General features: G+C 36.2%; 1 protein-coding gene across 1 annotated transcript in view; it reads right to left on the reverse strand.

Annotated features, from left to right (window-relative positions):
• Window positions 1–26,925, reverse strand: part of WDR49 (WD repeat domain 49) — a 108,728-nt gene that overhangs the window by 17,824 nt on the left and 63,979 nt on the right. The window contains exons 11-16 of the mRNA XM_039322822.1: window positions 18,937–19,067; window positions 16,388–16,486; window positions 7,351–7,476; window positions 3,606–3,793; window positions 1,808–2,005; window positions 299–483 (exon numbers count right to left, since the gene is read on the reverse strand). Coding sequence (XP_039178756.1) covers window positions 299–483; window positions 1,808–2,005; window positions 3,606–3,793; window positions 7,351–7,476; window positions 16,388–16,486; window positions 18,937–19,067 — 927 coding nt within the window. The remainder of the gene's footprint in view (window positions 1–298; window positions 484–1,807; window positions 2,006–3,605; window positions 3,794–7,350; window positions 7,477–16,387; window positions 16,487–18,936; window positions 19,068–26,925) is intronic.

Below are 26,925 nucleotides of genomic sequence, written 5' to 3' on the forward strand. Positions count from 1 at the left end.
AGTTAGAAGGATCGTAGATTGAATTACCTCCTCAAACCTATTTCTGAAATGTATCACTTAGAATAGCTTTGGAGATATTAGAATGTGATTTGTGGTTTGATGGACTGGGGGGATTTTAAAAGTGGAGAGAGAGAGAGAGAGAGAGAGAGAGAGAGAGAGAGAGAGAGAGAGAGAGAGAGAGAGAGAGAGAGAGAGAGAGAGAGAGAGAGACCCTGATAATGGAGTACTGACTTTTTCTTAATAGCATAGTCTCTCAAAAATATGTCACTTTACATCAGCTTTCAGAGACATTACATACATGAATGTAGAGTTGTCTTTATCCTCTGCAACAGATTGAATTTGTTCCACAACAGTAGAGGGAGCATTGTCTTCAACCAATTGTACAGGGTTGCTCTTTATGACATCTTTCTCTGTTTCTCTTTGGGTATCTTTTTCTATTTCGGACAAGGATGGCACATGATTTCTAATTCTCCAGTGCTCCTCCTAAAAACAGATCATAGGATAAAGGATATATCAAACAGATATCATCTCTAAGCTTTAGAAGGTAGCCCTGGATCACTCTTTCTTGTTCTTCTTCCTCTGTGGAGTCTAACATGAAAAGAAAAGAAACATAGCATCTATCCTATGGTATCATCTTTCTAAAAATCTTATATTGACCCCCCTCCTTGATAATCTTTTGTAGATCTTCTGTAACAAGAGAATTTTTGTTCTTATGTATTATCTTTTAAGAGATAAAAGTGTCATATCTAAAGGACCAAGTGAGCCTTCAGTACTTTCAATAAAATACAGGAAAGATGAAGAAATAATTTAGGTGATAAGCCCAAAGATGCTAAGAAAAGGATATAAAGCAATTGTTTTAAAGTGGAGTGGGCAATGTTTTGGGGGCCTCATTGCCATGCCATAGGATCAATCTTTTCATGGCTGACAGTGATTGATGTGGCCAAAGTAGAATTAGGATGAAGCCATGGTTAAACAGGTGCTACTATTATTTTTCTTTTTTTCAAATACCTCCTCTCTGTGTGTGTGTCTCTCTCTCTTTCCCATTCCTTCTCCATATCCCTATCCCTATCCCTATCCCTATCCCTGTCCCTGTCCCTTTCTCTCTCTCTCTCTCTCTCTCTCTCTCTCTCTCTCTCTCTCTCTCTCTCTCTCTCTCTCTCTCTCTCTCTCTCTCTCTCTCTCTCTCTTCCTCTCTCACTCCTTCTTTCAGAAAATGTTTTCCCTCTCTGGTTCCCTCCCCACTTCTTGCTCTTTTTATGATTCTTCTCCCTCAGGATGGAAAAAATAGCTCCATGATGGTGCAACTACTGTACGATTGACACTACAAAAATTCCTATATTTAGCTTGATATGACTGCTAAAATAGGCATTGAAAGCAAAATGATAGTGTCTCAGGCATGCATGTTGCAAGGAATTAATATTCAGGCAAAAGTCCAGCCTCCTTTGAAGTCCATTGACTTTTAGCTGGTGCCAATTTACCTTGACCGTTAGTAGTATAGATTCTGGTATATAGGCAGCATGAAATAAACTTATAGTACTTTTTGAACTCTATCCTCATCCCTGACTTATTGCACCTAGCCACTATGGCACTATGGATATTGTGGTGGTGTAGTGCTGCAGGCTGACTCTGCAAACTGCCAGCAGCGGTTGGCAGAATCAACTGCTGTTGGCAGTTGACCTATAAGCCACCTATAGTTGTTGTGAGTCAGTAGGCAGCTACATAAATTTTCTAAATAAATAAATGAAATGAAAATAATTCATGAAATGCTGAGAAAACGAAATAATGGTAATAATGTTCACATTTCTACCTGTCCAAATATCCCAAACGGAATTCCAGAAATGTCCATGAGAATAATGCTACGATCTGTCGAAGAAGTCACGATAAAAAGACAGTTGTTTTGCCAACAAGACTCCAAGCTAGTGATGCAATCTTCATGAGCCTGAAATGATCTTAGTAGAGCAGGTGGTTGCGTTATGAAGTTTTCTTCCACAACAAAGCAGTAGTCCTGATGGAGAACAGGAAAAAGAGACAGAGAGGGACAGAAGTAGGAGAAACAAAAGTGTAGCAATAGCTTTGGGTTTTGTTTGGTTTTTAACCATTTTGCCAATTTAAACTAGGTTAAGAAAATTCATGTAACATATGGTAACATATGGAAATAATTAGTAAGGCTACATAAATATAAGCTGCTCATTTTGGCAGTCTTCAGACATACCAAAGTGGGCATCATATAGTCCTTACATTAATTCAAATACTTATATAGTCTAATATCCTAACAGCGTATGTATGAATATAGTAGCCATGTATTGTAACTATGGCAATTGGCAAACATGATTGATCACTGAACTCCTGGAAGAGCAGCAACTGAATGGAAAAATATATGCTATCAGCTATGCCAAGAGCTCCTATATTCAGAAGAACATGAGGGTAAGTCAATAGCATCAGACCAGGTACAGTATTTAGCTTGGCATTCTTTTCCATTAATATCCAGAGAAAGAAACCCCAAATAAAACATTTATTTTGCCTGTTTGTTTTGTTTCTACTTGGAAACCATTTCTGGTTATTTAATAGTCATCTTCTGCAGAACATGGAGGTTCCATAATTCATAATTACTCAGAAACACTTCCCCATGAATTTACTTATACCCCACTTTTATTATTTTTGTAAATAGCTCATATCTAATTCTCCTTCTTCCTCTTATTTTATTCCTAATACCAACCATTTTAACAATTCCATTTCAAACTTAATAAAAGTATGTAATCTGGCATTCACATAAAGTGAAGTCCTTTGGGATTGGGCAGCATATAAATAAAATTAAATAAATAAATAAGTAAAAATCTGCAAGAACGCCTCTGTGTATACAATTGTATACACCAACGTGCCCTCATAGTTATGATTTGACATGGAAAATACACAGTTGTACATTAGAAATATGTATGCAAAGGATGCATGTGTGATGTGTGTATAAGGCTATATAGTGTGTGAGATATTTGTTGCAGGCTTGCTCATCTTTCGGACTTCTTCATAAGTATAATGCCCAAATAGGATTCGTAAGTCATGTAACAGCTCAGCCTGGTTTTAACTTAGTATGTTATGCGACCCCCAGATATATTGATTTGTAAACCATGGTACTGTATACAGTTTAAAATGGCATATAATTTCAGCTTCTAGCTTAATCAATAAATTAATGGGTAAGCAGATATAGGTCAGCACAGGTCTAAGATTAAAATATGCAAATCTATAAGGATGGGTAAATATTTGCAAAGTATGAAAACATGTGCAGCTTATCTCAATCATGTCTTTCTTCCAGAAATGGTACCAATGCTGGGTGTGCCAGATAAGGGAAAGTTGATGTAATGACTGGTATTGGAACTTTGGTGAGGGAAACCTAAGTTCAAATGCCATGTTCAAGAACTGAAACAGATAGAAATTTATATACCATTAAGATTTTTTTTTAAATCCTGGGAAATTGTATTACATTTTGTAGAATTTATCTTAAAACTGTATGTTTCACATAAGGAGCACGGTAGGATATGAGCATTATGTGTATGCATATGTGTTTGCTTGCTTTAGCTCCATCAAGTTAATGCAGAAATCCTGCATCTTACCTTTATGTCCCATATTTTTAGCCATCCAACCAGATCAGCTGTGATGAGGTACTGGTTTCGTTTTTCAGTTGTCATAATAATAGATCCTACTCCACTGTGAGCTTCAAATTCTGCCAGTAGCTTGCTTCTTTGTGTATTCCAAAACCGGACCCAACCAGCACCTCCACAAGACGCAAGGTTGGCTCCACCTAAAATAGGAAAACAAGGAGACATAAAGAAGGTGGATCTAATCTCACATTATGATGCTTGGTTCAAATACATGCATAAAAAATAGATTATTTGAATAGCCCAGGACTCTGGGGCAACATGCTACTTTGGGACCTCTGTTTTGTGCACCTCTCAAATAATCTTGGAGGACAATTACTATAGACTGATAAAGTAATTTCCTAGTATCCTAAGATGGATAATACTCAAAATTTTTAGATTTCACAAGGTCTCCACAAGGTCTCCTCAACACTAAAGGAAGATTGCCTGAAAACCTTGGCACCATCCATTTTGTATCCTCATCTTGACCATGGAGGCCTCAGCCATGCATAATATTAAGAATGACTCTTAGCCATCAAAAGTTCATACACAGCTGCTTGGATTTCAAGATATCTTGTTCCTTAAATGAACAAGTCATTATTTCATCTAGCCAACTATGACATATAGGTAGTCCTCGACTTATAACCACAATTAAACCAAAAAAATCTCATTACTGAGCAGACAGTTGTAAATTTTACCTCATTTTATGACCTTTCTTGACACAGTGAATCACTAGAATTGTTAAGTAACACAATTGTTAAGTAAATCTGGCTTTCCATTGAGATTGTTTGTCAGAAATTTGCAAAAGGTAACCACATTACCCTGGGACACTGCAGCCAGCATAAATACATGCCAATTGCCAAGCGGCCAAATTATTATCATGTGATCATTAAAAAGCAGTCATAAGTATTGAAACTGGACATAAGTTGCTTTTTTCAGTGCTGTTGCAACTTTAAATGGTCACCAACAAATGGTTACAAGTCAAGAACTACCTGTACTGCTGTTTGTGCACGTCTCTAAAATGTCTCCAGGATCTTTGGTAAGAGATTAACCAAATTCTTCTATAGTTGAAACTGTTCACCACTGAGACAAAGTTCTAAGTTATTTAAAGAAGAAATAAAAATGCCTGGGAGAGCCATTGTTGCAAAACACAACTTTGCCAATCCAGTGCCCTCCAAATGTGTGAAACCATAAATTGCATTATTCTCTTCCAATATAGCCATAGGAGCTATATTGAGTTTTTTATAAGCAATAATAAAGGCAAGATAAAAATCAAATAAATGAATTTGGTTGGAAGGGCAGCAGGTTGGAAAAAAACTTACTCAGTAACTCAGAATCAGTGAAAGCTGAGTTCAGGTGCAAAATCTACTGGCAACATGATTAACTTAGATACTGAATAAACCTATTTTACAAATTTGAACAATACTTTGAACCATAAACTTCATAATTTATGCTCCTATGAATGAAAATAATTCCACTATCCTAGGATGACACCCCCAGATGCTTTACCAGATACCTCTCTAGATGTCAGCTCAGAGGAGGATACCACTTCATTGGGACTGAGCTGGTGCTGGCACAGGGAATTGCTGTGAAATACCAATTCAGGCTCAGAAGCCTTAATAAAGAATCCGTATGTGTGTGTGTGTGTGTGTGTGTGATCACACAAAGCCATGGGGTTTTGTCCCATGAATGTACTCTTCTATTTTGTGCAAATATTTATAGGATTAAAGCCTTAATCTTGAGGTCTTCTCTTACATATTCTTTCTGAGAATAGTAAAAAGGAATTGTGCATTTGATTTAACTTTGTGCATTTTTTTCATCATGAGCCATTTTTACTGCATGTGAAGCTTGCTAGATGGATGTTGTGTAGCTTTTAGTCTTCATTTTAATACTGCAGCTTTCCACCAGCAGTGAAATATGCAGCAATCCTTAGCATTCTCACACCAAGAGAAGCTATCACAATAAGAAATTAAGCCTTAAAAATCTATTTCCCAGACTTTTTTATTTTCTATTTGCAAAACCTGTACACGGCACTGTAAATCTTCATATAAATGGTTTTTACTTTGGCAAAATAAAGTTCCTCTTGTCAGTTTTATGTACTTTATGGACACCAAAGAACCCTAAATAATCCTTAAAGCAACAGATTTCTTAAATCATTGGACATAAATCTGCAAAGAGATTCCAATTTACCTTAGAGGGAAACAATGATATTTTCATTCAAGAAACATCTGGGGGAAAAAGTGGCTGAAAAATTACTTTATTTTCTGAAGATTAGTTGCACCAAAGCTCTCAACTAGGCAGAAATTCCATCATCATCTTGCAATGCTGTTCCAACTTGCAGAGGCATAAATCAATATTTATTTACTTAGACACTCTCTGGGTAACCAGTCTTTCATTATAGATTTGCTCATTTGGAATGTACCTTCAATATCAAACGTAATTTAGTTCTGATTCAAATAAAAAGAAAGCAAATGAGCAATCTGCTTAGAAGTATTTATATATTTTGGTAAGTGATGACATTAATTTTGGGAGAAGGTTAATTCCAGAAACTGGGGAAGAGAGTGGATTGATTAATTATCGAAATGAATGGATCTATTATGTTTGAGCAGATGTGGGACAAAGTAAGGAGGGTTTCAATATTTCTTAAATATCTTTTGGGATTAAAAGTATAGGAACTGTGAGGAAGATGATTGAAAATTAAAATACTAATTTTACAACTTCACTGTATAAATCCACGATGCAGCCACCCTGCCTGAATCATAAATCAGAACTGAAGAAAAAAGTTCACATATGCCAAAAGACAAGAAAAAGTGAGATAGGTCTTATGTGTCCGCATCAAAATCCTTTATTCATCTATCTGAAACCTCTGCTAATCTGCCCTCTTTTTAAAATTTCAGTTAGGCACTGTATCACCTTACTCCAAGGAGCATTATATGATCTAGGCCTCAGAAAAATGAAGGAGAGGACTATAGATAGTCCTTGCCTCATGATCACAACTGGGTTCAGGATTTTCATTGCTAAGCAAGGCAGTTATTAAGTGCCTGAATTTAATTTTTTCTTGCCACATTATTAAGCAAATCACTGTAGTTGTTAAATGAATCACACAGTCATTAGCTTCCTCCCAGTGACTTTGTTGGAGACCAGCTGGGAAGGTTGCATATGACCCCAGGAGGCTGCAACAAGTGGTGGGATTCAAATATGTGAACAACCGGTTCTCTGTGTGGATGCCACTTCCAGAAGTGTAGGGTTTAGTGTAGGTGTAGGGTTTCCTGCCCGAGCAGGGGGTTGGACTAGATGACCTCCAAGGTCCCTTCCAACTTTACTACTATTACTAAGTCCATTCTGGCCTGGGCAACAAAAAATTAGCTACCAGTTCTGCCAAAGTGGTGCAACCATCATAAATACAGGGCTTTTTTTTCTCATAGAACGCCCAGAACGTTGTTTCAGCACCTTTTTTGGATGGAACCTTGTAGGGAAGGGAAGGCGGGTTGTATTAGGTGTGTGAGTTCCGGCACCATTTTTTTTTTTTTTTAAGAAAAAAAGCATTGCATAAATATATGTCAGTGTGAAACACCCAAATCTTAATCATACAACCATTGGGATGCTACAAAGGTTTTAAGTGCAAGGACCGGTCATAAGTTACTTGAGTGCCATTGTTGGTTTGCTAACCAAATGGTTGTAAATTGAAGGCTACCTGCATCAGAAAGTGCTTATATTTTACCTGTGGCTGAGATATTCCTACTCTCCAAGAAGACAAGTCTAGTTATAGCATTGCAGTTTTCAGCTTCAGGATTAGTTGCAGACTTCATATATTTGTCAAATGTTTTGTTCTGTAGCATTTGAGAACCTGTGGGGAATTTTAAAACAAAAAAAAATTTATTAATGTATATGAGGTGGAGGAGAAGCCAGATTACAAGGTGCCAACAATATTCATGATCCAAAATACAAAATATGTATCTCTGTTCCCAATTTAATGTGTGTAATGCTTTTTCTGTTAGTGACTTCCTCTGCAGACCACTGAAGATGCATGTCAAAGAATTTTGAAGAGCTATTTGGAAAGATTAATATGAGGTCTGTGATAGAAGGCTTTCATTAAAAAGAAGCCTCATTGGTAATTTTCTTTTCTATAATTCTAAATCAACTAGCTTTGCTAGACAGTTTAAAATGTTTTTAAAAGCTGACATAGGAACTGAATTCTCAAGATCACAAAATTTATGCAAGTTATACAATTATGCCAGGTTCACATAATACATTAGAGCTAGAAAAATGGGATTGGGTGGTTTGTTGTGGGAATCAAGCCCTGGAACCTAGGATAAATTGGCTATTCTCTTCACCTTTAGTATGGTTTATTTGTTGAGATAAAACATGTGTTAAGGTAACCTGGTTTTAGGATTTCGCATGCCAAATGCAGTTTGTATGTATCTCCGATCAACCCTGACTGCTCTTTAGAAAGCCAGATCCTGAAGTTGAAACTCAAGTACTTTAGCCACTTAATGAGAAGGAAGGATTCACTGGAGAAGAGCCTAATGCTGGGAAAGATGGAGGGCAAGAGAAGAATGGGACGACAGAGAATGAGGTGGCTGGATGGAGTCACTGAAGCAGTAGGTGTGAGCTTACATGGACTCCAGAAGATCATAGAGGATAGGAAGGCCTGGAGGAATGTTGTCCATGGGGTTGTGATGAGTCGGACATGATTTTGCAACTAACAACAACAACAAATGTATCTCTGAATGCATATAGACATTGAATACATACAGCTGGTATGCAATTTGGAGGTCATGACTTGTGACTGTAGCCATGGCCAATGGGGGCTTTTGCACAGATTCATGAATCAATTATGCCCCTTCCTGGACTAGGAATGACCTTGATCATTTTCCATTTGGATTATTGTAATGCTTTCTGCATGGAGCTGCCCTTGAAAAGCACCCAGAAGTTATAACTGGTCCAGAATGCACAGTGCACAGTGATGGGTCCCCTAGATTCACCCACATTACACCCCTCCTACATAATCTGAATTGGTTCCCAGTTTTCTTCCAAGTGCAATACAAGGTGCTGGTTATTATCTTTAAAGCCCTCTATGGAAAAGGATCAGGTTATTTGTTGAACCACCTCTTCCTAAGAACATCTGACCAGATTCAGTAGGGTGAGCACATTCCTAGTCCCCCCTCTTAAATGCTGCCATCATCTGGGACTCAGGAAGTGTGCCTTCTTCATGGCAGCCACTGCCTTTTGGAACACCCTTTCCATTGAAATTTGGCAGTCCCCCACCCTTTTAACCTTCCCCAAAACCTCTCTGAAGATATAGCTTTTCCCCCAGGCTGTGGATAGGGTGAGATTGTGAAATGTACTTGTTATGGGCTGGGTCTTTGGGTTGTAATTGTTTTGATTTTAATATTTTTATTGTAAATAGATGTTGTCTTATTTCTTGGTTGTGAACCATCCAGAGAGTTTGGGACAAGATGGATAGCTCTATACATGTTTGAAATAAATAAATAAAATCAACTCGTCATGTTATTCAACATTAGGACTATCTGTTCAAGACTGCAAACAATCTGAATCACTGCAAGATGGAAATAGAGACTTACAATTTTCTGTATCTCTTCGCTAATCTCTAGCCCTATCCAAATTCAAGTGGCTATGTTAACCCTATCTATAGTTTGATTGGAACCTGCCAATATTATGAAATAATTATGAAAGTAAGTATATTTTGCACAATGAAGTTGACATATGAATCTATAGTTTAGGTTCATATGTCATATTATACTAACCGATTTTCAGAAAACAAAAAAGAAAATGAACACTTCTAGTTATCTTCTCATGATTGGATGCAAAAAGGAAGCAAAAGTGAGAATGAGAACAAGTAGACTCAGTAATCAGATTTCAATATTACATGCAATAATCTCTTTTCCATCTTCATTCAGATTTGGTATGGCTCATAGGTTAAAATAATAATAATTGAATATTATATCCACACTGCAATATCCAGAGGGGAAAAAAACTAATAATAAACTCTGTTTTGTGCTGTAAAGAAACATTTGGACTTTTAAAAAGCAGTCTAATTAGGTCTATAAAACTTTTTAAAATGGCTCTAAAATTACATGATCTTACCTAATGGTTTTTGAGCTAACTTGGACAGCAGGTTGCTTTGATTACATTTCGGTCTAGTTAGGTAAAGACTGTGGCTCCTTATAATGTTACATTTCTGTATTTTACCATGCCAAGACTGTGGCTCCTTATAATGTTACATTTCTGTATTTTACCATGCCCAATATCCACACAGCTTATTTTTTTTAATATATATATATATATATATATATATATATATATATATATATATATATATATATATATATATATGGAGTTTGGTGCTCTCAGAAGGATTTTCTATTCATTTTTTCAGCTTTCAAACACTATAGCTTTCTTGATCCATGGAGAGCTGATCACTAAGCCTGTTCAGTATCAAAAGGATATACAGGGCAACATGGGAATGGAGTAAGAATGCTGGAACAGAAATGAAATCCCCAAATTTTTCTGGGTGTACGAACAATTTCTGTGGGTTTTTGGCTCCCAGTCTACAAGAGATATCAGCATGAATAAATATGCTTATACTGTTGAGATAAAGTAGTATCTTAGTTAGTCCCTTAGCCAAACTGCTGTGGGTTTTTTTAAGGGAAAAGTACCCAGCTACTTTGGCTTTCTTGTTTTTGTAAGAGGAGGGAAGCTGAAAGTTATAATTTAAAGGCTGACAAAGTTCCTACTGTATAGCTCTATAAATATAAAATTAATAGAATGCTGTTTGTGGGGCTGTCTCTCCCTGAGGGTATCTGCCCATCTTACTAGGTTAGATAGGATGGGTGTATTTGGTTACATTTGATGGGACCTTAGAAGTCTGCCTTCTTGATGGGCCACTTAAGTTCTTTCAAACAGTTTTCCTCCCTGAGACCCAAGGAATCTCTACTCTTTTAGCTTTCTGGAAGGCTGTGAAGTCCTGGCTCTTCCCTCAAACATTGAGTTAGGGTAGGAGTTGAGTGATTGGTCTGGCATCTGGGGGAAGAATACTTTAGCTTTTAACTATGCTTTTTATGGGTTGTTGTGAGTTATCTTGGGTCATTATATGAGATAAGTGATTATCAAAGTCTAGTAAATAAATTAAATTAATAAATGAATCATTTTTGGCAATTCCTCAGAGTAATGCAGCTTACATATTATAGCAGTTCTATCAGTACTGTTTCCTTAGAAATAGGAACATGGAATCTGAATTTATTTATTTAATATTATCAAGTTTCTGAGGGCAGAAGAGGCTACAGAGTTACAATAACTTCCCATACATTTCTTCACATAATTCAGGGGACTAGCTGATTCATTTACTCTGAATGTAGCCTTCTTTAAATGTCTTCAAACATAAAGGCAAGTATGATATATTTGGGATTAAAGAAACATGAATCTTACCTACTAGCAGAATACCTTGTTTCAGAAAAACAGGCAATACAAGAGAGGAGGGATATTGTGTTATATAACAAGAAAGAACATACATGTACAGAGGTCCATCAGACTACTGTTAATAATAATGTTGAATGCTTAAGATAATATGGCAAGCTAACAGAATGGGTAACTTGCTAGGAGTATATGAGAAAAGTAGGCAGAGCTAGGGGGACGAGTTAAGCACATCATCAATTTAGAATTGCTGCATTCCCACAAGTCCAAGTCCTCCTGAATTTCATTGACACTTATCAGCTTCCAATTTAGTGTTAAACGTGAGTTGACCAGATTAATGTTGGATGCAAAGAACCTTTTGCAAGACTGCAGCATAGAATCTGGTCAACTCAAAACCAACACTAAATTGGTGCCAGACAAGGGTTAGCGGAATTCAGAAGGGTTGAACTAGGAGTGCTTGTGGGAACACAATGAGTCTAAGTTGATGACGTGCTTAACTTCACCCTGCAGTTCTGCCTGCTGTTCCGATACAAGGAGTTTCCTACAGGCACAAAACCAAACAGAGGACATAGATGAAGATTTATTAAAGCAGATAACTGAAGTATAAAATATAAAACAGTTGCAATGGGAGATTTCACATACCTGGACATCTGTTTAGACAGCAAATGTTGCCAAACATAAGATATTAAATATTACTTGTACTTGAGTTGGCAGTCATTTTACCTTTCTTAAGATTGAGGTGTATACTAGAGAATCTGTTAGATCAGATTTAATCCTTAGTAACAAGAAGACTTAATTGAAGATATTAAAATAATAGAAACTTTGGGTACAATGAACAAACATTCTTAGAACTGATTTTTAATAGCAAAACAAAAAAAGGCAAAACCTATCAAACTGAAACCATGTATTTTATTAACTGATTCTTAATTGAACCATGAATTTTATTAACTGATTTTATTAAGGTAAGAGAAGTAGTAAAGGAGATGTCATGAGAAGAAAAATTTTAATTGAAAAGATGGGACAGCTGGCTGAGACTTCTTGAAAAGACATTAAGGCTAGCACAATCTCAATGAACACCAGTGAGAAATAAAACATTACTTCAGAAATATATATTATTTTACATCTTTAAAAAAGCCATTTTAAATAGATAGCTCACAAAAGAATTAAGACTGAAATTGAGTGTTGGAAATAGAAGGATGGCTTAATAACCAAGGAAGTCAACAAAGCTTCAGGTCAGAAATAAAGAATGAAGTCTAGAAGGTAAAAGCAGGATAATCAGCTAGGATTAGCAGAATCCAGAAGGAAGGATTTAAAAAAAAAAACCTCATAAACTATGGAGGAAAACAAAGGCAGCTTTATCTTTTAATTCATTGTTTAATCCAAAGAGAGAGGTCTTAACAGATGATCAAGAAAAGGAGACCTGTAATTATTATTTTGCATCCAAATTAAGTGGTGATTTGAATCACACAAACAGTCTTTAGTTTATGCAAGTCAAATCACTGCTTCTTTTCCCTTGGTCATCATCCTTATTGAATGTTGCTAGCCTTAGATAATTTTCTTCCTTTGTCTTTCAGACCTCGTTCCTTTTACTGCTAATCCTTAGAGACAACAGGTGAGGATAAAAGGTCCAGCTAATTCGAATAACTTCTAGCTAATTCAAAGACTTTCAGTTCCTCGAGCACTGATGAAATATGCTGAAGGAGAATACTGAAGGAATTTGGTGAACTAACATCAATAGCTGGAAAGATGTTGGAGCAGATTATAAAGCAGACTATTTGCAAGCATCAAGAACACAATGGTGTAATTGCTAACAGTCAACATAGGTTTGTCAAAAATAGGGATGCCTATGATGAGGCAACCAGAATGACTAGATAGAAAAGAAATATTATATTGATGTGATTATGATTTGCGGAAATATTAGGAAAAAAATTATATTCAATTGTTATCTATCAAAACAATAAAAATTGTATTAACCTAAGGTTGGTAAAAGAGAACATTATGGGAAGAAGAGGAAATCAAGTAAAGCTTTTATGTGGATTATAGATCATAGAAACCAATTGTTAGCTAATGTTTTTTAAATGTAAACCCAGACAACACACTGTTTACCGAATATTAAGGTGACCATGTTAAAAAAAATAATAAAATATATTATATAAAAAAGAAAGAAATGTGAAAACTTTGCTCCTCCTGACTCTTCACTGTTGAGATCATGCTTGGAGTTTTGTATAATCCTGGGACTCCCATTTCTAGAAGTATATTGACAGGTTGGAAGAGGGCAACAAAAGATTCAAGGATTTAGGAGCATGCTCTGTGAGAATAGGCTGAAGGAACCTTCTTACTGTTCAGTATGAAGAAAACAATGTAGAGCAGATACAGTAACATAGTCTGGATACAGGAACATGGCCAAGAACTATTCTCCATGGCCACAGAAAATAGCACAGAAATGATGGCTATAAATTGCAGCTACCTAGATTTGGTTTAAATACGTGGAAAACCAATTTTCCTACTGTATAGAGACTGTAGGTTCATCTCTAAAGGTTTTTAAGATGTCTGGAGAGCAATCTCTCTGAGATGGTTTAATTGGTTGTTTTCCTGTTCATTGCAAAGGATTGGACAAGATGATTCTTGAGGTCTCATCAAGGTGCATATTTCTATGATCCTATAATTTTGACTTTTAAAAATGACAACAACCAGAAAGCGATACTATTTTGGAATAGCAGGCTATAAAGAAAAGAATCAGGAAATAGATTAAGCTAGTTCATTGCATTTTATTTCATTTTGACCTTAAACTGTCAAAAAAGCCAAATAATCTCCCTAATTATATTGTGCCTATATATGGGTTTTAATTAGAGTTAAATTAGAATCAATCATTACTGAAATATGTATCACAAACCTATCTAACAACAGGATAAAAATAAATTAGTTTTTCATTCAGCTTAACTCTAGACATCTCCATGTAGTTTTCTTGGCAGCAATCTGGAAGTTTTTTGCCATTGTTTTATCCCATGATCATTTTTGTTTTCATTTTCCCAGACTAATCTATAGCCTTGTGATTTCCTGGTGGCCTCCCATTCATTTTATGCTTGCTTTTTCTTTTCTTTTTTTTCAAGGTCAGCTTATTGCCACCACTTTCTATCATTCAAATATAGAATATTTATTCCTATATTCACAGGAACACATAGGTTCCACACAATTTTCAAAGTTAATTTTTATGCCACATAATGTATTAAGTAACAGATGCTGAATGTTGCATTATCTTCCTTGTTTTGCTCCTTATTTTTGTTTTCTTCTTATCACTTCATACTCCCTGGGATCTTAAAAAATAAAGTTTTATGTTCTGAGGCCATAAACAGCCTCTTTAAGCTCTGGGAATAGCCCTAGGATCCTAGCAGTGTTACTGCCAAATACCTATTTAAATGGGACAGAAGGGGAAAATATTAAATATGAAGGGAACAACTTATTAGGGATTTTATATATAATGTATGATGTTTTATTCTGGCTTTCCCCAATTTTGATATGTTGCATTTGGTACCTCTTCAAAGACAAAACTTGGTTCTTTCTTTCTCTGAAATGTATGCTGCAGTATATTTTCAGTCCTCTGTCCTTAATATAGTAACAAATTTGCAGATAATATAACACCAATTTAATGGGCTTCTGCAGAACAAATATACTGAAATAATCCCATGCTAGACATGGACCAGCAGAGGTCATTTCAAATTAGGGATGCTCTACAGCCACCAAATTGCTCTCTGTTGGTTTATTACAGTCTTCATACACAATTTCGGTCCTTAAGGGCTTAGACATCTTCTTCCAACATCATTATTTCAGCTCTATTTATAACAAAATGATTTTCCAGCATATCTAGATGAAGGGATTATTTATCTAGTGAAGATTAGATATCTTCCAATTTGTGTTAAAAAAAGAAAAGCCTCTCTTCTTGCAACTGACACCAGTGCAAAAGATCAAAAGTCTCTTTTTCTCACCATTCTGTCTTGTGTGTTATAGGCTATCCTGACAACAAGATCTGACTAGATTAAAATTTATATAGCTGGCCCTTTTAAAATTGCCATGCAATTTAAGGAAGGAGTAGAAGAAGAATGTGTCAAGCCATTCTATAATGTTAGCTGAAAATACATTTCTGTCCCTGCTATAAGAAACCCTTCTCATCTCTCTGTCTTGTATATGCAAGTTATTCTTCCATAATGGAAGCTGAGATTTGTAGAAAGGGGAGCAATTATGAATTGCCTTAATATATGATAACCATTAGTGTGTGAAGACTCAGCCAAATGAAATTTCTCAGGTTATGAACAACCTCAAGGGGAGGCTGCATTGCAAGGGAGCCCCCTGAAATTGTTTATCACCTTGCATTTAAACAAGGCAGAAATTAAGGAAATACCCCCTGCTGAAGATGGTAACACAAAAATTGCTGACATAGATCTGAGACAATAAACATGGCCAATCGTTTTCAGTGTGATGGGGAATTAGAAAACAATCTCAAGGAAAAGCCTTGTTGCTGCTGCCTTTTGTCGCTCTGACAAGCAAAGGTATAAACAGTCTCCTAGATGGAACTCATTATTATTAATTCCAGAGATAAAAATTTTCCTGGCCTGCTTGATCCCATAGAACAAGATAATTGTAATGTTGCTAGATTAAAAGCAAATGATAATTTACCAAGCAATAATATGATAGGAGATACACAGGAGGATATATATGTAGCAGCTGCCCATATTTCAACAAACCAGCTAGTATTCCTTTGTTTTCTAGGGCTTCTGATCCAAGTTTAAATGCTTGGTGAACTTATCTTTATCCTATATAAGAACATGACAGCCCAGTCTTCATATAATTACCTTTTCAATATGGTTAGTGTTGTTAGGTAATTTATTATCTATGTTATGTTTCCCGAGCCTGGATTCCTCCATAGCTGAATTGAATCCCACACATCAGGAGAGCACTCAAGTTGGGGATAGCTGATTTATGTACATTAGTACAATCTCTTGTCTCATGCCAATATGGACATTTGAGGGTATCAGTCATATGCCTTGCGTAGCATGGTTTCAATTTCTACCACCCTTGACTATTACAATATGACCATCCATTATGTAGCTCACAAGTACCCCAATTCAACTAACATTTGACCATCACTCAGTGGACAGTTCTCCAAATTATTTATGGATTTCAGTTTGGGCAACTCCTGGCAGGCACCAACCTACAATAAAAAAACTTCAATGCAATGAAAGGTGGAGTCATTTGTTGTTTCCCTTCCTGTACAAAATAACAGTTTCTAAGTCTAAGAAAACTAATGTCCCATTATGACACTCACTAACCTGAATTGGACCTCAATGATCTTCCAGGATTGTAGCAAAGCTTCATGATGGCATTTTCAGTACTATTGTTCCATACAACAATCTCGCCATCAGAACTGCCTGAATTAAATTACAAAATTAAATGCATTACCAAAAAAATAGTATGCAAAGATGAATCAAAGATGAAAATAAGATTGAGAAGTGCTGATTGCTTCATGTTTGGTGAGTAGAAAGATTACATTCAGGATTGTTAGAATGGCTGAAATTTTCTATAAGTAATAGTCTAATAAGAAAAAAAATGCATTATACAGAGGGTTGCATATAACACACTTCCCCTAGTTACTGAATTAACTAATTTTCTGGATTCAGGCAATATAGTATAATGAACCATAAATTGATCTTACAACTTGGATTTATATAACTAACCATAAGAAAACTAGCAATATTATAAACAGCCAAACAATATGTTGTGGAATGCAGGTTCTACATCTTTACCAATCAGATTAAGAATGCTGTGAACTTAACCATTAAACCATGATCTATGTATTGTTTCATGAAATCTTGCCCCGTCTAATTTTTGTTCTAGTTTTTTTCTTTTCCTTATATGTCTCTGTGTCTATCTGTCTGTCTGTCTGTCTGTCTGTCTCTGTCTGTGTCTGTCTGTCTCTGTCTCTCTCTGTCTCTCTCTCTCTCTCTCTCTCTCACACACACACACACACACACACACACACACACACACACATCTTATTTAGGATCCCTTGGCATGTACTGATCTATTTCTCCAAAATGCATTCTGTTTGCAAAATAAGCAAACAATGCAATGCAAAATATTAAATTGATGCAAAAGTTAATAACAAAACATTGCATAAATTTCCATTTAAATACAAATCAGATGAACAGGTGAATTAAAAAAAGGTAAGTTAATGGTGTGATCCTCAACATCTTCCTTTCTCCCAACAATTCAGGTTTAAGTTTGTATATAGTGGAATCAAACCATTGACGGGATGGGATCCAGCACTAAAATAGATCCCTCTTCACAATTTTGTCTTGTCAAATCCATCATAGGGGATTAGTGTGAAAAGAACCAGTGAAAAGTTAAAGTCACTTCTGCAACGTTATGAAGTCTTTGCATTAGGGCAGGGTAGTTGTGGATCCCAGAAAGCAGCAGAAAACCAATATGGGCAGTGATGAGTTTATCAACCTGTAAAAGAAATAAATTTCTCTTCCCCCCCCCCATGCCCTACATATAATCCTTTTATGTAGATAAGGATTACTGTGTTGTTAATTATTAATTAATTTGATTAAACATTTGAACAAATCTGTAACTTGATGCAAGATTACAGTAATGAGCTCCACATAGTACTCACCCCAGAGACTCATCAGAACTTGCAAGTAGTAAAAAAATATAGCAGCCCACTTGTTAACTATTGTTCATTGCATATTACATCTGACTAGTGGACTTTTCATTTGCTTCCAAAGCGTGCCAGGGGCAGTTTAAAGTGTTATGCCTCATACAGCTTGATAAGTTGACTTTTATAGGACGCCTCTTGCAACCAGAATCTATCCATCAAATTCACTCTGTCTGGGGAAAACAGCTGTTGTGGAAAATGGGATTGACACTCAGAGATGTTGTTCACTAGTGGTATCTTTGCAAAAGCCACTCTCTAGAATTTAAATTTGTTCCTTCTTTTGTTTCTCTTTCTGAAAGTTAATGCCTTATTGCTTGTTTGTTGCTGCTCCATTTTTAATCCTTATTTAATTTAACTTGCTATGGACATTTTAATTAGTGCTATGCTAGTAAACCATAGGGAATTCTTGAAGATGTTGACAGGATACAAAATGATTATTGAAATTAATATAATAAATTAAAATAATCATCCAATATTAAAGTGTTGTTAATCCAACTTCACAATAACTGTCAAGAATCAAACGCAGATGGAAGCAACAGGAACAGTAACAGCAAGTCTTAACTGTAGTGAACATGGAGGGGGGGAAGCAGACAAAGACTAGTAGCTCAGTTCACACGATATTTTTGTCAAAAGAAATAGAGCCATAGAGCTACAAAGCCATATAGCTACAGAGTCAGAAATGTCTTGTGCTTATTTAATTAAATCAATCCTAAATGTATCCACTTCATATTCAGGAGTAACCCTATAAAAGTTTACTGAAAAAATATTTTAACTGATGTTAATTAATACTGATAAGAGAAGTAGAATGGGAAGAAGTTGAGACTTTGCTTTTCCAGATGGAAAATAAGACTTAAAAGTTTATGATTTTATATAATAATATCCACTCTTATGTTTCTTAAAACTCATTTCTTCTACTCTTCTTAGTGTTGGATCATCTAGAAATAAATGTCATAGTTCCAGATTTTTCTAAGTTAGAAGCTGAAAACCATAGTAGGAAAAAAAGGAAGGTCAGACCCATAATTGTTTTATTGCATGATTTCATTTCTTCTATGTTTCAGAAGCAATTAAGCTCTACAAAATACAATAGATAACTTAAACCAGACAGCAGATCTAGTTCTGCACTGAAGCACCATTAGTTCAGTCATTAAATATTTTTTCTACCTGTGACAAGAGTCTGTGGAGGTAAAAATGCTGCACATAAAATGTCATCCTGATGCTGAGCTGTTCCTTTCCATTCTGAAGGCTGAACAAGATACTGAGTCAAATTATTTAGGCGGAAAACAGTGATCACCCTAAAGATACAAACAAGCACAAATAAAACCAATGAGTGGACCTTCTTGTACTTCAGCTTTTTGTCCCTTGGCTAAGGAGTATAAATATAGAATAAATATACATCCCATGTCAATCTGAAGTATGCAAGGAGACAAAAGAAGTGGTAAGCATCAGTCCTAGGAACCAACTTTGAATGGTGAACTTGCTTATCTGAGTTACCAGCTCCCTTCTAACCTAACTTATATTGATACTATAGGTTGTTATAAGGAAAGTTGTTATAAGGACAGTCCCTTTTAGCAATCTCACAAGGAAGTGCAAAACAAATATGTAAGTGCATCACAATATATATTTTTAAGTTAGAATTGATATATCCCTCAGGATGTGAATATATTCTCTAGTCAAAGTTTAGCAGACAAGGTACACCTCAGAATATTTTTCCCTTATTCATCCCCTTGCATTTTATCTTCTTCATACTCCATAGTTGCTGGCCATCCCATCCACAAATTATTTTCATATGATGGAAATACTACACTTTTGGAATTGAGTTAATCATCAAAAAGCAGTCTGATCTGCAAGAAATGATAATGTTTAACAGATAACATTAAATGTGATGTTTTCATGTTTTAATTTTCTCCTTCTCTTCTGCACTTTTGTTGCAGAAATTGTATGTTACAAACCTCATTCTATATTTCTATTGTTCAGTTACATTTCTTATTGCTAAATCATAATGGAAAATCTGTCTCCAGTGCACCATGCATTGTTTCTAACCATATTAGTTGATGACAAGGATAATTACTGTCCTAACCAATTTACAGCTTTGTTAAAATCTGCTATAAAATTAACTTAAAGAAAAAAGAAAACCCTTTATTTGAAAACAATAATGCAGAAAATGTGGAGTCCTAAAAACAACAATACTTTGGATATATCCTAAACAAATAGGTACAGTTTGTTGCTGAGGAACCAAATGATTGTGTTTACCCTTCAGTTCCATTGTATATATTTTAGGGAGCAGAGAAAAAAGGAAAATGAATTATTTTTGAATAATTCTAGGCTGAATTAACAGAACATCCTAAATTATTATATAGCATATCTGGATTTGTCTTGGCATGTTGTTCAAGTCAACTATTGGGATTTCCAAACTATCTATTATGACTTAAATTGTTATATAAATCCAGCCACTTGTGGCATACCTTATAAACTAAGGCTTATCATACCAAGATTTAATCCTGAAGTTAAAGAATTACCTTTATTATTCAATTACAAAAGCAACAAATTGTGTTGTAGCAGCTCAAAGATTAACAAATAACAAACTGTCTTTATTTTTCAGTGTTATAAAATACTATTTAAAAAAACAAAAAAATAATTTGAAATGATGTGAAAACTTAGTAGTGAGAGAGCAAATTGTGCTACTGAATTTTTGCTGCTTTCATCAACAGTATCTGAGAACTAATTCTCACATAGTCAGATAAGTGCAAATCTGACCATTGCAAAACAAAGGACAAGTGGAAGCTGGCCAGCCGGAGCAAAGTGGTGGAAACAAGCAGTCATTAGGAAGGATAAGAAACAGAACAGGGTTTGAATCTTCTTTCTATTGGTAAAAGTAAAGGTTTCCCTGTCCAGTTGTGCCAAACTCTACAGGATGGTGCTTATTTCCATTTCTTAGCCAAGGGAACTAGCATTATCTGAAAACATTTCTCTGGTCTTGTGGCCAGCATGACATATGCTGAGGAGCATGGAACACTCTCATCTTCCCACCAAAATGGTACCTCTCTATTCACATTTGCATGCTTTTGAAATACTAGGTTGGCAGGAATTGGGATAAGTAACAGAAGCTCATCCCATCGTTCTGTGCTCAGGGCTCAAATCTGGGCTGTCATCTTTCCAGCTAATAAGCTCAGGGTCTTTAACTGCTAAGCCATCACACCCATCCTCTTTCTAGATAGGAGGGTTTATTCCTGAACTGAAACAATTTTTTGCTTATAGTTTCCTAACTTTCTTTAGTAAATGTTAGTCTTCATAAGTGCTTGGCTTTCTTATAAACTTGTCTGAGTAATTCTAGCCCTGTCACCAGAAGACTCCAGAATGTTCTGTACCTAGCACTATGTTATTCACTAACCTTTGAATAACCATTGCTAACCATTTCCCAGGTTCAGTAGAAGAGTTCTTATCAGTAGATTCTAGTGACTTGGTCATTAAGTGAAGCAATGATGTAACATTGACTGTGCTTAGCATTTTACTTCAGTTTTCCTTTCCATTCCAGTGACAGACCCTAACCCTAAACCATCAGAAGGATATGGCCTCAAACAGTCAGGGAAGTTTAAAGAACAGGGACGGTTTCAAGAATTTGATTCACAGGGAAGCCAAGAAAAAGAGTAAATTTTATAGCCCCTTATCTATCCCTCCCTTTTGGAATGCTCACCCTGCTCTGGGATAATTAGTAAGAACAGAGTTATGTTGTATTTACATTATTGCAGAGGAAGTGATTACAAGAGAATAACAGACACACAATGGAGTGTGCAGATTGAAAGGAATGTACTTGTGCTGCTATTTGCCTAGTGCACTTCCATGAGCCACTAAGGCAGTGGTGGCAAACCTATGGCACGGGTGCCAGAGACAGCACTCAGAGCCCTCTCTGTGGGCATGCACGCCATCACCCCAGTCCTAGGCTTTCAGCTGGGTTTTATAAAACCTTTTCGCTTTAGGCCTCCACTGCCGTGTGCAAAAAAAAAAAAAAAAAAAAGTTCAATCAATCAGTCACTTTCAACTTCTCGAGGGAAAAAAAAAGACCTTGCAAAGTTGGAATTGATTGATTTAACTTTTTAGTCCCACCCAGTCTGCTGTTACCACCACAGCCACGCCCAGCCAATGAGCCCCACCAAGCCAATGGGTCATACCCACCCGGCACTTGACGATGCATAAATGGGTTTTGGGTTGCAGTTTGGGCACTCAGTCTCTAAAAGGTTCGCCATCACTGCACTAAGGACTCAAACAAAAGTATTTAGTGTGAAATAATTATGGTCTTGTCTGTGTCAGGCAACAGAGACAGATGGCCAGAAGGTTTTAATCTGTCTAATCTTAATGTCACAAAGCTGAGCTTGTTAACTTGCAGTCAGCACTTTCTAGGAGATGCTTCAGAGAAAAGTAGCTCAGGAAGAGATAGTTTGTCCAGGCAATCTGTCCATTCTTGTGATGGGATAGAAAGAAAAAAATAGGTCAAGTAACAGGACAACATATACTATTTAACTGAAAGGTGAACACATCATTGAGAGAAATACTGTGAAGGTCATAAATATTGGCTTTGGTCATGAAATTATTTTTTATCCCTGCCATCACTTCAATAATCATTGAGGCAGTCATTAAATAAGAATTATCTGTAATTCTTTCATGGAAGACCTTCAGAAGGATTGTCTGACTTGTGGTGGGGTCATTCTAATGTGAATGTACTGAATGTATCAGTAGCTGCTCCTATGCAAATCTAACTTTCACACAAGGTAATTCCTCAAACTGAAGACCACACTAGGAAAATCTATGTTCCAAAACTATGCTGAATTATATATTTGGATTTCAATTTCTTCAGTTTGCTTAAAGGGAAGCATAGGGCAGGCATTAAGAACATGTTCCCTGTTGTATACCTAAAATTCCTGATTGCTAAACTTTGGATGGATGCACAGATTTTATCCCAGTTTCAAGAAAGAGAAGGAGATGAACTGAGTTATTTTCTATACCCCAAACCTACATTTTGGGATTCACATTTGAATCTTCAGAGTAATCTCAGCTGAGAAGTTTATCCTGAAATAATGCACTGACAGACCAATCCCAAATTCCTAGCAAAGAAAACTACATGGATGTGCCCATGATGTCACCAGAGTTGAATTCAATTTGAGGGAGATAGGTTGACCTCCATCACCACTATTTTTTCTGTACTGTATTCTGCAACAGAATCAGTTCAATATGTAGTACTTTCTACACTCTCTATACCCCCAATCTACATTTTCCCATTCTTTATTTCATTATGCCAGAATCAAACAAAGAATAGGAGTTTTTGCAGAAAAAACATTGGTTTTATGAGGCTGCTGAGAAAATAGAGATTTTCAAACATAGGCTGAGATCCTTTAATCCTGTCTAATCTACTGTTTATAAACACGTAACACTCAGCCCTGGCTAAAGCAGGCTTTGTACAGCAGGCAGCACAGATACATTTTATTCTGCTTAAATGTATTTACATTGATTTTCTATTTCCTTTGCCAATAACATTTGTTCTGTAGAAAAGCTAAAAATCTGTTGCGTGCAGATCAGCCAAACTCAGACTTCAAACAAGAAGACTCAGATGCGTTATAACAATTACTACCTTGTTAAACCTTTTTTCAGCACAAATACAATGCTGATTTACAGACTGCAAGTTTCTAAGCACATTAAAAGTGGATGTATACAATTTATTATTGTTTTTCATGGTGAGTAGCATCTTTATGGTGAAAGGATGTCAGTTTAATTATCCACATGAGGACTGATGTTTAAAGACTTGAGAGATCTCTCCAAGGACATGTTTTGTATATCACCAGACAGAAAGGCATCAGGTCACTAACGTCACAAACGTATTCCTGGAATGCACTGAGTTCTTGAAAGTTGCCAATAGTGTAGAACATGGGTGTCAAACTCAATTGCATCATGTGATGTATCATGATGTATTGTGACTTTTTTGCCTTTGCAGAGCCAAATGGGCATGGCCTGCACGTGATGCATCCGGTCCGCGGGCTGCCAGCTTGGCACCCTGGTGTAGAATATCTTCTCTAAATTTAGCACTCTAAAGGTATGATGGACTGAACTTCCCTAAATCCTTAAGCCAGTATTTTTCAGTATTGGTAACTTTGAGATGGGTAGGATTGCAACTTCCAGAATTCCCCAGCCAATGAAGTCCACCCAAATTTGCAAGGTTGAGATACGGCACCAGAGGTAATGCATTAAAAGAGATATAGGCTGGGACATCTGGGATTTTTAGTCCCATATATAGTGAGGATATCAGAATTAGAAAGATAGTTGTATTCAATATCACATACATTTTGACTGTGCAAAAACTTAATAATTATGTATCACTAAGAACATTTTGTGATCCAAGTCTTCTGAACATATACAGCCCATTCATGTGTCTATGTTCTGGATAAATGGGCAGATTATTGTGCACTTAAGTAGTGACTACACATCACAGAGAAATGTTTTATTGTTAAAAAAAATCTCCCATTTTTATCCATTGCATTCCTACTTTATAGTCATTATTGCTTTAAGCTTTACATAAGTACTAACAGTGGAGAATATTTGTAGCTCAGGGTTGAACTGTGAAGTCCTTGGTGCTCTTAGAGTTTGGTTGTTTTCTTGCAGAGCTTTCATTACCCACCTGGGTAACACCATCAGTTCTAGAAGGGAGTGGAATTTGTTCTCTGTTTATATGCAAGTGGTCTGCCTTGTCAGTGTTGGTAGAAGTGTTCTTGGTGGCTCCTTGATAAGCCGTTGTTTATTGAGTTGGTAGTTTCTTGATTGGGGTACTGATTACTGCTTGGTGTTAATCGCTGCTTATCTGGGTGTTGATTGCTGGCTAGGAGATATTGTGGCCTTTTAGCTTTTTGATTGTTTTGAATGAAATGTATACTTTATTCATAATGCATAATGTATAATGTTATTCATAGGTAAGTGGTTACATTTGATCCAAAATTATATGAAAATACAATTAGAATAGAACACGGGTGTCAAACTTGCCGCATCACGTGAGGTGTCACGATGTATCACAACTTTTTTCATATTGCCGGAGCTGGGGTGGGTGCGCCTCCGCATTATGCAACTGACCCCTGGACCGGCAGTTTGACACCCCTGGAATAGAATAATTTGAAAATTAGGGGGAAGATGTTTACTGGAATGGTTTGGCCAAACAAGGGATCAATAGTTTGAATCAGTTGATTTCTAATGGCTGTTTCAGAGACTTCAGGAAATTACGTTTTGCATGTGATTTGCCTCTACAAAATTCATTTGGCAATGCTTACAACTGATACAGTACTAACTTAACATTACAGCCTGCAAATGCAAAATAAATTTATAATTTAAGAATAAAATTACTCTGTGAAAAAATATTTGTGTTTTTGGGTCTTTCAAAAAATGTTTGAAGAATGTTGACGAGATATACAGATCTTACCAAAGGAAAATTCAAACATTACATGGAAGCATTCTGTGTTCTATCTCACTTGTACTAGGAAGTTGGAGGAGTGTGGCATCTCACATGGTTTGGACACTGGGCTGAAAATCAGTGGGCTCACGTTCGAGACCCGGTTACTGCTGTGATGGGTGAGTTCCAGTCTCTTGCTCCAGCTCCTGGCAACCCAGCAGTTCAAAAGCAGGTGACCATGAGTAAATAAATAAAGGGTACCACTTAATGGGGACATGAAAAGAACCCCCAACTGGGTGTCCCTTGAGCAATGGTGATGTCACTCTTCAATCCTTTCAACCCTGAAGAGATTCAGCTTCTGACATGACTATAATAGTAATAGTTGTAGGAAGTTTCCCTAACAACTGAAATATCTTTTCGGGTGGCATTAGAGCTTTCAATAGAATGGAGGAATGCCTTTGTTAGTATTCTGCAGACTAAAACTATTGTTTTCTGTTGTAAATATTGAGAACTGTCTGAGAAGGCATAACTATATTCACACATGCTGAATGATGGCATAGTCGGCTGGTTAATTCAGTTTTGATTTCAGTGTGTATGTTTTTGAGCCTATGAAATAAACAGCTCTTAACTCAGAGGAAACCTTGTACCCTAAAATCAATTTATTTCATCCAAATCTCCAGTTGTGTAGCCTAATTTTGCAATGATTATTATAGAGGAAGTACTTGTATGTGTTATCTGAACATTCAAGTATATTGACAGAAGTGTTTCTAATTAAAGCCTAATATAATTTTTCTTTAGCATCTGCAAAGCTCATGGGTGTAGAAGCTAAGACTTTATAAAAACAAGCAATATTCTGAGAGAGGGAGAAAGAGAGAAAGTAAATCTAGCAAATTGCCATGTACAATATTATTGCATGCATCCTATAATGATCTATGACCAGTGGTGGGATTCAGTCAGTTCATACCACTTTGGCAGGACCGGTAGCTAATATTTTGTTGCCCAGGCCCAGAATGGACTTCCAGAAGTGGCATCCACACAGAGAACCGGTTGTTCACATATTTGAATCCCACTACTGTCTCTGACATGTATGTATGTATATATATATATATATATATATATATATATATATATATATATATATATATATATATATATATATATATATATATATATATATATATATATGGCAAACTCTTGTTTTAATCTCATCTGTTTTTCCTCTCCACAGACCTTTATAAAGAAAGCAACAGAGGGCATGGGAAAAGTTACTATAGCTGTCAGTGGCAATCTGCAGTAGAATAGAGAGTACAGAATGATATTGTAGGATGTGTCATATGATTTGGACATATTCAGTACAGGTAGTTCTTGACTTATGACAGCAATTGGGATCAGAATTTCCATTGTTAAAGCAATTGTGAAGTCAACTGCATCCAGTTTTATGACTTTTTTTTCTGCAGTTGTCGAGTGAATCACTGAAGTTCTTAAGTGAATCAGGGAGTCGCTCAGCAAATCTGGCTTACCCCACTGACTTTATTTGTTGGAAGATGGCTGGGAAGGTCACAGATGATGGTCACATGACCCTGGAGTGCTGCAACTAATGTAAATACCTGCTCATTGTGAAGTGCCCAGATTTTAATCACATGACTATGGGGATGCTTCAGTAGTTGTAAATGTGAGGACTGGTTGTACGTCTTTTTTGTCAGTGTCATTGTAACTTCAAACAGTCACTG

This window comes from Crotalus tigris, unplaced genomic scaffold (genome assembly GCF_016545835.1).
Source record: "Crotalus tigris isolate CLP2741 ecotype Arizona unplaced genomic scaffold, ASM1654583v1 scf7180000024131.857555, whole genome shotgun sequence".
Taxonomy (NCBI): Eukaryota; Metazoa; Chordata; class Lepidosauria; order Squamata; family Viperidae; genus Crotalus; species Crotalus tigris.